The following is a 14,877-nucleotide window of genomic DNA, read 5'->3' on the forward strand; positions in this document are numbered from 1 at the left end:
AAAAGAAAAGAACATGATTTTATTAAAATGCCACCACCTAAAACTGCATCTGTCAGACTTCTATCTTCAATTAATCACCAAAAATCCAGAAGTGTAGTTGTGGCTCAAGTGGTACAGTGGTAGCCTTGAGCACAAAGAGGTCAGTGACAGCCCCCAGGCCCTGAGTTCAAGCCCTACAATGGAGAAGAAGAGGAAGAGGAAGAAGGGAAAGAGAAGAAAAAGAAGAGGAGGAGGAGGAGAAGGAGAAGGAGAAGGAAAGGAGGAGGAGGAGGAGGTGGGGGGAGCAGCAGCAGAAGCTGAGGTTGAAGGATTGCAAATTTGAGTACAGCTTGGATTGACTACACTGTGAGTCAAAGATCAATCTGATCTGTATAATGTTAATAACAGCATCTTAGTAAATAGGTCTCAGTTAGAGAAATAAATTTATTGTCTTGATAAAGACTTTCCTATGCAGAATGTTTTCTTTTCTCTCCAGAATTATCTGAAGCTGTTCATCTTCTTCTTGATATCCCTGTTAGAAATGTTTACATTTGACATTTAGCTTTCATTAAAACACAATTAGCTGGGCACCTCACATATACAGACTGCATTAAATCAAATGAAGAAATGACATATAGTACTTTGCCCAGAGCAGATCTGCAGCAAATTTTTTTTCTTGCCAGAGTGGGGGACTCTTTGCACCTCATTCTTTCTTTCTGAGATGTTTAATAAGATACCTTGTAAAACTAAATGCACCACCATGTTGTTCTCTCCTGAATTATTCCTTAAAGAATGTTTTTCTTTGTAGCATTGTTGATATTGAGAACAAGTGAGGACAAACTTCTAATATACACACTTTGAAGTACACTCACTTTAGAGTGTGAATAAATATACATCAACACAACACCACTTTGAACAAAAGTCTGCTGATGAAAATAGCTTTGTAGGCTTAGTGGAAGTGGAACAATGCAGAGAAGTACATCTGAAATTCTGTTTTCTGATACCCATTATACTGTATACATCTTCTTACACATACACACACACACACACACACACACACACACACACACACACAATCAAATTTTGTGCCTCTACCCAAGAAGTCCAATATCTAAGCATTTTTTAAATTTCATGTAAATAGAAATGATAGATTTCTAATCAAATACACTCCTTGTTTAACCGTACTTTATTAACTTATTTACCCTACATTTCTGGAATATTTCCTATGTGTTACTGACTTTTCTCGATCTCTAGAGCACTAAGGATTCAGAGTCTAAAAGACAGCAGATGAAATTAGCCTAGTTTTGCTCGGTATAATCTACCATATCTCCCTCCTCACATTTGCACCTCATGTGCAGTGAGGAAACACCTGCCTCTCAATTGTTTATTGATTGCTCTGAGTCCTGCTCATCGGAAGCCTTTCATCAAAGCTGAAGATCTATAGACTATTTCCTTTGGCATTCAAAGATTCTACAGGACATGTTTCTCTCTTTCTCCATTATTACTTCCAGTCTATATTCTTCCATCACTGCCAACCAAAAAAATCAAAACTCATGTATTAAATACCAGGAAATGGAAATGTAGGTTGTGATGAGGAGGGAGGAGTCATCGGGAAAGGAGGGCAGACAAATAGAGAAAGAATGAGTGAATGCAGTCATAATATTCCAAATAAGAATATGAACGTGGAAGCGGGCAATCTTGGGGGATGGGTTCGTTTGAGAGCACAATGGGTGGAGCACAACAGAAGAGTTGCATTATACTCACACACTGACATGTTACTTGGTACAGCTTTGCACAATCATGTAAAGATAATCTAAAAAATCAATTATACACGCTTCCTCCATATCTCATTGACTCTAACCTTTTCAGTTTGTGTTTCTTTCCCCACAGCTCCAACAAAGCTGCCATTTTCTAAACCATCTCTTGTATTCCTGGAAACTAAATTCTTACTTAAACTTGGAAAAGTATTCTACAGTATTGGAAATATTTCTTCTTGAAGGAGAGGAAAACTTCCATTTGATTTCCCTTATTATATTCCACAGGCCTTCTTACTGTAATCCCTGTTCATTTTCTATGCTTTCAACTCTGATCTTATCTGACTTCTAAACATTATTCTTGCAATTGGTCTAAGTTATTTGAATCCTACAAATACTGGTGAATACATTAATGTCTCTTGTTGTTTGAAACATTTGGTGTTCTTTTCAAGATATCTTCTGTTTTAATTTTCTTCTAAAACCAACAAGTAATATCACCTTTGCTATTTCAGCAAGAAATAGCCAAATGATATCTAAGAAATCCTTTGCTTGTGTCTGAGGGACCACTCTGCAACCCAAACTCAAAGTGGCAGCTGCAGTTGGCATTTTTTGCATTGTTACAACTAAGATGAATCTCTCTTATTTCTTAGCAATGTTACAACTAAGATGAATCTCTCTTATTTCTTAGCAAGCGGGCTTTCTGTAAGAGATGAGCACAGCAGACACAGCAGACTATATATAACCTAAAAGAAGCTCAATCGGAGCAACGGAGACCTTGGTTTACCACTTATACTGATGAAAACAAGTCTGCAAACAATCTAACTCCTGTAGATATCCATTTTCCTAAGACCCTATGCAGTAGTTTGCTTTCTACTTTACTAGATTTGCTTTTCACTTTACTAGTCATAAAATGTAGTGTCCTCAGCAAGTCAAACATTATACTTGAAGCATCTATTTCAGTAGCCATAATAAAATACCTCAGCTCAGATGCCATAAGTAACAGGAAATTATTTATCATGGTTTTGAAAGCTGAATGTCTGAGATTCACCTGTCAACAGGGTTTGTTTCTTCCAGGGGTTAGAAACGGCTGTTACCCCATTCTTCTCCAGGTCTTTCTTCTATGGGGGCTGTGCATTAATCTCTTCCTTTTATAAAGTCATCATTTATATTGAATCAGTGCCTTACCTAATAACCTCTTCGATGACCTTCTGTTCCCCAGGGATTTAAATTTCAACATAAGGATTTGATGAGGACATAATTCCTAAAATCACATACTTCTCACCAGCAAGCTGCATTTATTTCTATCTGAATAGTCCTCAAATTCTTCACTCATTCCAGTATGAACTCACAGGGAATTTTTCTACTGATCAGTCCCATCTCTGTTTCTGCCTTCTGCTCAGATACCTAGAAAGATCCATAAGTAACCCATTGTAGTATCAGCTCTTTTTGTTTCTTAAATCAAATGGTGGTTTGGGCCATAGCCTAATGTTTTCTCCAGAGTATCCTCTCTAATTTATGATGTGGAGAGGCTGAAATTTTTCTGAATCTTCAAGTTAAGCTACTCTTGTACTGTTTGTTTAACAATTCCTTCTTCAACTGCATCTCCTCTCAAATAAAGAAGTATATTGCAAACACAATATGCAGGCACATTTTCCCTATTTTGCTATATGTGTATATGGGATTTTTTTTTGCCAGTCCTAGGCTTGAGCTCAGGGCCTGAGCAATGTCCTTGGACTTTCTCAAGGCTAGAGCTCTACCACTTGAGCCTCAGCACCACTTCCGGCTTTTTTCTATGTATGTGGTACCAAGGAATCGAACCCAGGTCTTCATGCATGCTAGGCAAGCACTTTAACCACTAGGCCAAACTCCCGGCCCAAGGATTTTTTTTTAACTATTTGTTCAGTCAAAAAAAAAATTATCCTCTGGCTAGGTGAGGTGGCTCACACCTGTAATCTTAGCTACTTAGGAGGCTGAGATCTGAGGATCACAGTTCAAAGCCACCCGGGCAGTAAAGTCCGAGAGACTCATTTCCAATTGACCACTAGAAAACCAGAAGTGGTGCTGTGGTTCCAGGAGTAGGGCAGTAGCCTTGAGCTGAAGAGCTCAGGGACAGCAACTAGGCCCAGAGTTCAAGCCCTATGACCCACAAAAAAATTATCCTCTGGATCATTCTGCCCTGTTTTCATAGGCATTATTAAGTTATTGTTTTTTCACCCAGGACAGAAGTTATCAAGAGTAGTTTTTGAAGCTGAAACGCCAAAAACAAAACTGTAATAGCCCATGCATTTTACTAATAGTTTCTCTATAAATTACAGTTGAGAACATTATTTTTCATTTGGTAACTTGTGGGTAAAATATCCTGGCTAGTAATTTTGATTTTAGCAAGCACAATGGTCCATTGGAGAACCCTTACTGCAAGCACAGTAAGTGCAGGTAGGATGCAGCCTGCTGGTTGCCTCTTCAAGACGTGCCCTGAGTAGGCTGTAACCAAAACAAGATGTTTCATGTCACACATTGTTGACTATTCCTAGTCTAGACAATCAGAAATAATACATTCTTCTCTGAAGAATATGGCCCAAAAATCTGTTCTCATAGGTGGTATTATTTAATTTCCTAGACTGATTCTTGCTTTATGATCTCAACCTCTATTCTATCCCTCCAACTCTAACTGAATGTGATAGATACCAATAGCTGTAGGCATTTCATTCTAATCTGTGCAAGTTACAAAAAGCAAGAGATATTTGCCCTTTGGTAAATGAGGAAAAGGCATTTACCAATCTATGATACGCATTTCAGTCCTGTCCATATAGATAAGTGGATTCTTAAATACTAAAACTAAGCACTCTAGCTTGTAAGAGCTTCATCACTTGTCCCCACTACCCCTTCTTCAACCTCCTAAACTAAGGAGAATAGATACCTCTGTCCACACAGGCTGCCGTGGAATCGAACTCCCATTGCCTGAAATATTAGGATATGTCTTGCAGCCTTAAGGAATGTGCAACTTCAATTGATCTTTACAGACCATCACAATAAAATTTGTGAAGACACAAAGAGGGGTTTGTCTCTATCCCACACTTTCATCTTGCCTAATAATCTCAAGAGCTTTGGACCTCAGGACTGAACAAATGATTCCCTTTCTGGCTTATGCATGTGAGACTGTTCACAGCCTTTGTAACAAGCCATTGCTCAAGCTTGATGCTTCCAGAAGCACTCGTCCTTCACATTTTATAAGCAGATGAGTACAATTGTGTGATCTGTTTTTAGCATAACACAAAGCAAAATAATTTCTCCTACCCAAGAGACTTTTGTATTTCCATTAAAAAAAATAGGGTATTGAAAGTTCAGTATCGATAATAACTCTACAAGGTTTTGTGGGCAGAGAGACAAAGTAATGATACTGCACTCAGAACCTGGTTGGTGAAACTGGAAACTCTGTACAACTACTTAATCGTTTTCCAGATCAGTAGTTGAAAACAACATTAAAAGACTCAGATCACCTTAGTGGGTCTTCACTGTTATTGGAAAACAATTTCACATGTGGACAATTTGATTCTGAAACTATCACCTTTACACACTAGTAGATACTTGCACTCACTATTTATCTAGAACAAACCTTCATACTTTCATATATCCACATGATATATGTTTACATAATTTTTGTGCTTATTCTCTGCACCTTCATTTATTTCCATAAAGAGGAAATAGCATGAGATGGTATGCTTATTTTATATACACATACCATTTTTAACTGAATGGACAAATGATCCCAGTAGTTACTAAGTGTAAAATCTTATGACCACCTATGTACCTGCTTCTTTCATATCTGTATTCATGTTCATCTTTTTAAATGTTTCTGGACCTTGTATGTGTGAGACTAGACTAGATGCCTGCAATACATCAGTCAGCAAAACAAGTAGAATGGTCTTGATCTTTTATACTATGGTATGAGAAGACACAAAGTAAAGCATAAGAAAGTAAGAAGCAAGTTGAGGGGCTCTGGCTGTTCTGGAGGAACAGATAACAATATTTATAAACTAGTCAAAATGCAAGTCACTGAGAAATGGACAATTATACAACAGCTTGAAGTAATGAAGACATGAGGCAGTGGGTGTTATAAGTAGGAATGTTCTAGAGAGAACGAGGAGCCAGAGAGAATAAAATGTATGGCAGAGGCCTATTCATTTTATTAAAGGAATTACAGGATGTTTTTAATATAAATCCACCATTGGTCAAGAATAAAACATAAATAGTAATCCCTTCATGTTCAATACCTCTTGAGCCTAAGTTTAGAAGATACATTTTTAGATAACTGTTCTGAACTATTACTAAAGTAATTATGTTCTCATAAATAATAGTTTTTAATTTTATTAACATATTTATGCTCACATTTTTGCTAAAGATTTCACATTTTTTCATTATATTGTCAGTGCCAAAGTAATAAATTGGTCCTCTATTCTATTTCCCAATATTTTTTCTAGATTCACTTGCTATTTAAAAACAATTTTGAGCTATGAGAAGGAAAGAATAAGCCTTAATATCTTGAATTTTAAAGATGTTGACTTTGCCTAGGAATGTAGCTTAGTGATAAAGAAGTTGCATAGAACCCTGGGCTCAGGCCCCAGCAAAGGAACAAATCAACAAGAAGTCTGGGAAGACCTTAACTTAGTCCTATGAATCATAGATGTGCAACTGGAATATAATAAGTTGTTAAGCAAGTGGTGCTGGCAGAACGGTTAAGCACCTGCAGACAACTAAAGATGGATCCTTCTTTGTCACCCTGCACCAGGATTAACTCCAAATGGATCAAAGACCTCGAGGTAAAAGAAGATACACTGAAAACTTTACAAGAAGGAATAGGAGATACACTGGGTCTCCTTGGCACAGGTCGAAACTTTCCTAATAAACACCAAGAAACACAACACACCAGAGAGAGTTTGGATAAGTGAGACTGCATTAAACTGCAGAGCTTCTGTATGGCAAAGAACATAGCTAGTAAATTAAATAGGAAGCCTACAGAGTGGGAGAAGATCTTCACTAACCACACAACAGACAAAGGCCTCATATCTAAAACATATCAACAGCTCAAAAAATTGAATCATTCCAAAACTAATCTCCAAAGAAACAACCATCCATTTAAAGATGAACCAAAGCTTTAAGAGAGTCTTCTCTGAAGAAGAAATAAGAATAGCCTATGGACACATGAAGAAATGCTCGGCATCTCAGACCATAAAAGAAATGCAAATCAAAACAACTCTAAGATTCCACCTCACTCCAGTTAGAATGGCCAGGATCAAGAAATCTAATAACAACAGATGTTGGAGGGGATGTGGCCAGGAGGGATGACTACTACACTGCTGGTGGGAGTGCAAACTGGTTCAACCACTATGGAAAGCAGTATGGCAGTTCCTCAAAAGACTAAATATAGAACTCCCCTATGACCCAGCAATTCCACTACTTGACATTTACCCAAACATCCAGAAACAAGGACATACTAAATCCATCTTCATTGAAGCACTACTTACCATAGCAAAGATATTGAACCAACCCAGAGGCCCCTCCGTTGATGAGTGTATCAACAACATGTGGTATTTATACACAATGGAATTCTATGCTGCTGTAAGAAAGAACAACAGCACCCCATTTGTAAGGAAATGGAAAGTCTTAGAAAAAATCATATTAAGTGAAGTAAGCCAGGAACATAGGCTCAATGGTTTCCCTCATTTGTCATAATCAATAGAAACCTTGGACTCTCCTAGCAGAGATTTACAATAGAACAAAATCTAGATACATAATGCCGTATAAGATGATGCTAAATGAAAGGACCTCCATGATATAGAAACAAAAGCCATATAATGAGTGATTGTTGTCCTTAATGTCCTGTTATCTCCCATCTCTTTTGCTGTCCCTTAGTTATCTCATATTGTTACAGTATTTCACCTTGTTATCTGATATATTGCATATATGCGTATTTGGTTTTTTGAAATCGGATACGGAAGGGGGGAAAACAAGATGAGGGGCGGAGGTGGGGTGAGGGAAATGGGGACCAAGACATGAGAAAGGGTATTAATGTATGTGAAGTAATGCACCTTCTATCTGGTGAATATAATGTATCCCTTCTATTAATTACAATAAAAAGTATAAGAAAAAAAGTAAGTTGTTAAGCACATGCACAATAAAAATATAAGCTGTTAAATTCATGTGTAATAAAAATTAAAATGCAGCAACTACTTGAATTCTGCAGTGGTGTGAATGAGACATAGAAGGCCAAGTGAAGAAATTTGAATGCGCTACCTCAGAGAAAAACACTAAAAAAATCAAATGACTCTTCGTAGTGTGTCCAGTGATGATATTCTGTGAGCTATTGACCTGGATTTTCTGCTTGGATGGCCAATTTCCTATCAGTTCAATCCCAGTCACCTGAACAGTGCTGGTCACAGGCCCTAAGGGAAGCTCTGCCTTCTGTGTTGATCTATTTCATGCTTTGTCTATTTCCAGAATAATGTTTCTCATGACTCTTAACCTTGCCAACTCTCATTTGAATTTACAACTTGAAGTCAGATGACAAACAAAGTTTATAAATAATACAGTTTCCTGGTTTTGCCATGCTTCATTGGCCCATCAGGATTTTCTCTTGAATATGTTAAATTCCACTAATGTTAGAGCCAACATTGTTTTGCTTAACATAACTTATTCTAAACTTTTTACAGTTCCAAAGGTAGGAACAATTTTAAACTGATTAATGAAAGGAAATATTAAAGTGATCATCAGAAAATATTATTTTACTCTCCTTGCCAAACAATATCATGCTACTCAGTTTCAAATGCCTTTGGTTCTACCTTCCTCATAGAGAAAACAGTGATTTCATTTCATTTAGAAACACTAAAAGCATCCTCCCATAACTTACACACCACCCTTTACCATCCATACATTCTGTATGTATACATATATCTCACACATGCAATGCTGGGAAATCTATGCCTTTTAGGAATTCAAGGACAAATAGAGGGAAAATATGGTGACATTCTATTTAACCTGGGCCTTTTAAGGTATTAAGGCTCAAAACTATAGGTTGACAGGTTATACCTATTATTATCAAACTAATTAAAGCCAAAATTTAAATTAGTTGTATAAACCAATTTCCTAGTTACAGATACAAAGTCAGTTAAGTTCCCCCAGACTATTACAAATATTCACATTCACTGTACAGGAAAATTCCTCAGGTATGCTATTATAAGAGAAAGCAAATTAATATTCACTGAAGTTTCCTAGTGTGCATGGTATTAAAGAAATTAGAATAATCTTAAGCTATGGCAAAACTGGGAGACATAATGAAAAATCACCCTAGACTTGAAAAGCAATATATTCATTTCCATAGTGACTAAGTTTCCCTAAGTATGATATCTCTGGTATTATACAGGACAAGTAAGCACCTCAAAATACTAGCTCCTGCTTCCCTCTTTGTCAGGCCTTTATAGATGCTTGTAAATAATTTCTTTAGAACACTTAAAACACATTAGTTTATGTTTGGGTAATATCATTCACTCACTGGGGTAGATTGAAATAGAATGGTTACCACCCCATCTTTTACTTGAGATTTACCTTAGTTTACTGTAGAGACAATTGTGTCACATACAATATGTGTGTTAATATATATATATATTAACCTTTACTATTTTAATATATTAACCCTTCCTCAGGCATACCATGTATTTTATACATTTACCTATATTGATAGAAAAAATAGAATTTTCAGTGAGGCTTGATGATTTGGCATCACTGATTTCTTTCTTTTCTTCTAGGTTGTAAAGATGATGATCATTGTCGTGGTGACATTTGCCATCTGCTGGCTGCCCTACCACATTTACTTCATTATCACTGCAGTCTACCAGCAGTTAAATAGGTGGAAGTATATCCAGCAAGTCTACCTGGCTAGTTTTTGGCTAGCAATGAGTTCCACCATGTATAACCCAATCATCTACTGCTGTCTGAATAAGAGGTAAAAGAAAGACACTGGGTACAAGTTAGCTGTCGCCCCCGACTTCTTTGGAAGTACATGTTGTTCCAGTTTCTTGTTAATTTAGAAAACAGAAATAAGGGGGGATATAAACAAAAAAATCACCAAGAGGAATGGAGAGATTGGATTTTCTTTTTATGATTTCCTCCTAAATCACAAACTATTCTGCCTTAAAGCTGACATGCTCAGTGAAATACTCTTAGAGACTCTGAGGGTCATTTTATACAGATCAACCTCCCCCCAAACTCTTCAGAGTTTTACCTGCCAAAGATAAAGAAATGCCATCCTAAATAAAGGTGCTGAATTGAAATGTGATCAGATTCTCAGGGAAATGAAGGGGATCCCCCCTAGAAATGTAGAGATCATTCAGTTAAGAGGGAAATGGGAGCCTGTGTGAGTGGACTATAGTAGAAAGGACATCTTACAAATAGACTTCAAATCAGACTGTTATAGAAGTAGTGGAGCATCAAGGAGAAATAGAACCATAATCTCCTGCATGAACCCTTGCTGGGGTGACCAGCACAGTTCCTGTCAGGATGGCTTTGGAACAGACAAGAAAAAAAATAATCTTTGTATAGATTTTTAAAAAGTAGACACAGTCAAATTTAAAGACAGAATGAAGGTAAAGTGTGGTGTGTGCATTATCTTCTTTGTGCATTCACCACCTAAAGAGGAAGAATTCCATGAAGGTTAATTCCCTTACATACTAGTATATCTTAAGCACCAATAGAAATATAAATAATTACATAATCAAAATCATAATGTGGCTCTCCATCTGGGGCAATCCCATATTATGCCTTATATTTGTTAAATACTGAATTACTTCCTATTCTTTTCCCACCAATTGCCATACCTCAGTTTAAGCCATTGTACAAGCAATGCACATATATAATGCATATAATCAGCTTCAATCATCAGTTCATAAGGACAAGGATTTTATCCTCACATATATGATTGGATTAAAAACCATTTAAGTGAAACATAAATTCTGCAATCAAATGAGACTTTAATGTATAAATGTGTCATTATTTCTGGAGAAGCTATTTTGAAATACAGTATTCCACTTTTAAGTGCCTTAACTGGGTAGTTTAATGCAATTATGCTCCTGTAAATGTACAAAACCATTGCAGAAAGTGGGTCATACTGATAACCTTTTGCCAATGCTTTTGCTAAGTGTTAACTCATTTCTCATTGATGGGAAATGAAGATTCCATTTAATCCAAAATTCAGAGAATGAGTAGTGCCACTGGTGGCATCAATTCTGAGTGTGAGTAGAAAATCAAATTTTACAAAATGCTGTCACAGCGTTAAGTAAGCTTTTCTATGGTGGCGGAGGAAAATTTCCATCTGCAAGATAATTTTCTTTCTTTCTTCTCATGGCCTGCTTCTCAGATTTAGGGCTGGATTTAAGAGAGCACTTCGCTGGTGTCCTTTCATCCAAGTGTCCAGCTACGACGAGCTGGAACTCAAGACCACCCGGTTTCACCCAACTCGGCAAAGCAGCCTGTACACTGTGACACGGATGGAGTCCATGACAGTGGTATATGAACCCAGTGATGGGGCCAACACCAAATCTAGTCGGAAGAAGAGAGCTATCCCAAGAGACCCAGGCTTCAATGGTTGTTCCCGCAGGAATTCCAAATCTGCCTCCACCACGTCAAGTTTTATAAGCTCTCCCCATACATCTGTGGATGAATATTCTTAAATCCATGCCTAGAAATGAAAGATGACAGTAATGCCATCTTGTTCCCAGTGTAGATTCCCTCTTCTACCTGTTTTCATCCTCAACTAGATGCTCTTTAGAAAAGAGCAGTATTTAGGCAGCTGGGCTTAGATTGGAAAAGGTAATACAGAAATATAACAAAAACACTGCTAAGATATTAGCTTCCACCTCACCTCCCCAAATAGTGCAGATTTTAAAGTTATTCTTTAAAACCTCAATTATTACATGCAACACAAGACATGTATAAAAATATTGGTTATGTTTCCATTTTTCTCATTTAAAAATTACAATATTTATTTGTGACACTAAAATGACGATTTTTTCCCAAAGAATAAAAATCTTTAACATAATATTCTGGGTGGAAGAAAAAATAGTCTATATAAACTAAAAATTTCTCCTCTACTGCTCTAAAATAAAAAATGAAGCTTCATTTTCCCACAAAAATGATAGAAAACTGACCTCTGAAAAGAGCAAATAATGAAGTTTTGCACAAGAGAATTCAATGAATAAAGACCTTCAAACATTTCAAGATTTCTTCTAAGATATTTAACTGAAAAGGAAATCTAGATAAATGGTTAAGTAGGAACCCACATCATCCTCTTGATTCATTTTTTCTCTTATGAGTGACTTCAAAAGTAGTTGTTCCATTTTGACCATGACATATTTTAAATGAGAAGCTAACATGTAACAAAATTTAGTCTGTTTAAAGGACAAAGAATGTGACTGTAACCATCATTTATCATACTTTTTTTCTAATTAGGTAGTTTAGCTTGAAAATGTAAGATACTGGCCACGTCTTCTAATGCAGAAGGGAAGAGTCACATTTGCCTCTGTAACTCCATGCTTTGGTTTCAAGCAAGAACTCCATTCACATGAAAACCAAGTAACTTTTGAAGAGCAAGATGAGAGCAATTGTTCAAAGGCAAATCATAGTCTTTTACTGTCATGGCATTAATCTGCACATTCTACTTGTACTGAAACCAAAATCAGAAATATCCAATTGTTACAAAATGTTAACAGTTTTAAACAACCTAACATCACTTTTGATCAGAATTTCTTTGAATAACATCAAACAAGACAAATAGATTCATATATGAATGTACATACACAGTCACATGATGAATGTAAAAAACTTTACAAAAGTATTCAAAACGTATTCTGAAATAGTAAGTGGTTATTACAGGGTTGCCTCAAGCAACTCTCAAAAAATCTCTAAAGCTTGTGTGCATGCTCCCGGCAATTTAGTGTCTAATTATTTGAATACAGTGATTTAAATGTTCATTTCTAAAACATTTAACTGCTTAGCAAACATAAATGTGTCAAGACAAAAGCTCAAAGCTAAAAGCAAGTATACTTTTCTTCTTAAATGTATGAAGGATTTGGATTAGTGTGTAAAATAAATGGGGCGATATTCTGCTTTAGACTACCCATGGGAAGGTTGGCCTTCAAATTTAGAGTTAGTCATCTACTACCGACTTCGTAGGATTAACTAACCCGTGGCCTTCACATCTCTTAGGAGAATTCAATAGAATTTGCTACATTTCTGAGGAAAAGAAAGTTGTTTTGGTCATTTGTTTGTTGCTTGTGTGGTTCTGAGTAGATTTGTCTGTCATTACACTGCTTACGGAGTAATGAGGCCGAGGCTCTGTCCCTGAGCTTTTTGGCTCAAGGCTAATACTCTACCACACGAGCCAAGCTCCACGTCCAACATTTTGTTGGGGGGTTTTTTTTGGGAGGGGGCCAGAAATAAGAGTTTCACTGATTTAAGTTTAGAAATTTAAACAATAATAAGAAAAGAATGGGCTGGGAATGTGGCTTAGTGGTAAAAGACTTGCTTAGCATGCACAGAGCCCTGGGTTAGATTCCTCAGCACCACCTAAACAGAAAAGGCAGGAAGTGGCACTATAGCTCAAGTGGTAGAATGCTAGCCTTGAGCAAAAGAAGCTCAGGGACAGTGCCCAGCCCTGATTCCAAGCCCCAGGACTGGCAAAAAAAATAAATGAAGGAGGAGGAGGAGAAAGAGGAGGAGGAAGAGGAGGAGGAGGAGGAGGAGGAAGAGGAGGAAGAAGAAGAAAGAAAGAAAGAAAGAAAGAAAGAAAGAAAGAAAGAAAGAAAGAAAGAAAGAAAGAAAGAAGGAGAAAGAGGAGGAAGAAGAAAATAAATGAATGAAAGAAGAATTTGATTCTTTTCTTTGAATTTTGATACTGACAATTAAAAAATAAGCACAAAGAAATCAGCTTCAGTATATTCAATTGAAATAAACATGTGGGTGTTTTCATGCTCACTGGGGTTTAGAATTTGCCTACAAAACTCACTCTACCCTCTGATATTAACATCCAATGTGGATATTTTCCTTCACTCAGGGTCTGGGCACTTTTTGCCGTAGGCTCTTTTTGCTCAAGGCTAGAGCTTTACCACTTGAGCCACAGCATCACTTCTGGTCTTTTCTGTATATGTGTTTCCAAGGAATGGAACCCAGAGCTTTCTGCAAGCACTCTACTAACAGGCTACTTTCCCAGTTCCAGTATTCTTTTTTTAAGAGGAGGAAAAAGTGAATAAAAAGAAACATTTTCATTATGTTCATCTTAAAGCAAAACTCACTGCGGATTGCAACCTAAAATGTTCTTCTATGGGCACAGCATGCTCTTGCATTATTCCACTTAAAGCTTCATGACGGTGACATTTCTGACCTAGCAGCCACATTCATATTCTCTTCCAGTATCAAAACAGAAGTCTGGCCAACTTCAAAGTAACTCCAACTTTAACACACACACACACACACACACACACACACACACACAATACCAAGAGGTTTAGTCTGATACACAAGAAGCATAAAATAAAAGCCAACAATCAATGTTTCTGGTCAAGGCATAATTTTCTTAGAAAACCTGTGATTCATGTCTGATCTATTATCCCATCCAATACAAAATCAGGAGCATTACAACAATTTAGCATTTAACAGCAACCACTTGCAATCCTTTGGTCTCTGATAATATGCCAAAAGTTAAGGAAATAACCATGACACAGGCCATGCAGAGCAATGAGGTAGAAACACCCTTCAGGCCAAGCAAGAATGGAGAGTAGTATCCAACAGGACCGTATATGGTCATTAGTTGTGTGATTTAATGTATTAGTGAAATAAATCTGTTTATATAAAAATGATATATATAATTTGCAGCTACTGAATGAAGTATTTTCAAGTTGTGATCATTAATACTGGCTATGTTATTAAGCCCATGTTCTTTGTATATGTGGTACTATGCAGCAAATTTAATTCCTATGTGTTTCTTTAAGTGCATTAAAAATAATATGCAAAATAAAAAGCTCTATTTTTTCTTATTACTTATCAAAACATATCTTATGGAGCATCCTCTCCTCTCATTTCTAGAAACTCATCCAGCCAG

General features: G+C 36.8%; 1 protein-coding gene across 1 annotated transcript in view; it reads left to right on the top strand.

Moving 5' to 3' along the window:
- Positions 1 to 14,522, top strand: part of Tacr3 (tachykinin receptor 3) — a 43,718-nt gene extending 29,196 nt beyond the window's left edge. Inside the window, exons 4-5 of the mRNA XM_090356732.1 lie at positions 9,533 to 9,729; positions 11,140 to 14,522. Coding sequence (XP_090212858.1) covers positions 9,533 to 9,729; positions 11,140 to 11,452 — 510 coding nt within the window. The 3' untranslated portion in view covers positions 11,453 to 14,522. The remainder of the gene's footprint in view (positions 1 to 9,532; positions 9,730 to 11,139) is intronic.
- The last annotated feature ends 355 nt before the right edge of the window (positions 14,523 to 14,877 follow it).

This window comes from Megascapheus bottae, chromosome 23 (assembly GCF_031878675.1).
Source record: "Megascapheus bottae isolate mThoBot1 chromosome 23, mThoBot2.hap1, whole genome shotgun sequence".
Classification (NCBI taxonomy): Eukaryota; Metazoa; Chordata; class Mammalia; order Rodentia; family Geomyidae; genus Megascapheus; species Megascapheus bottae.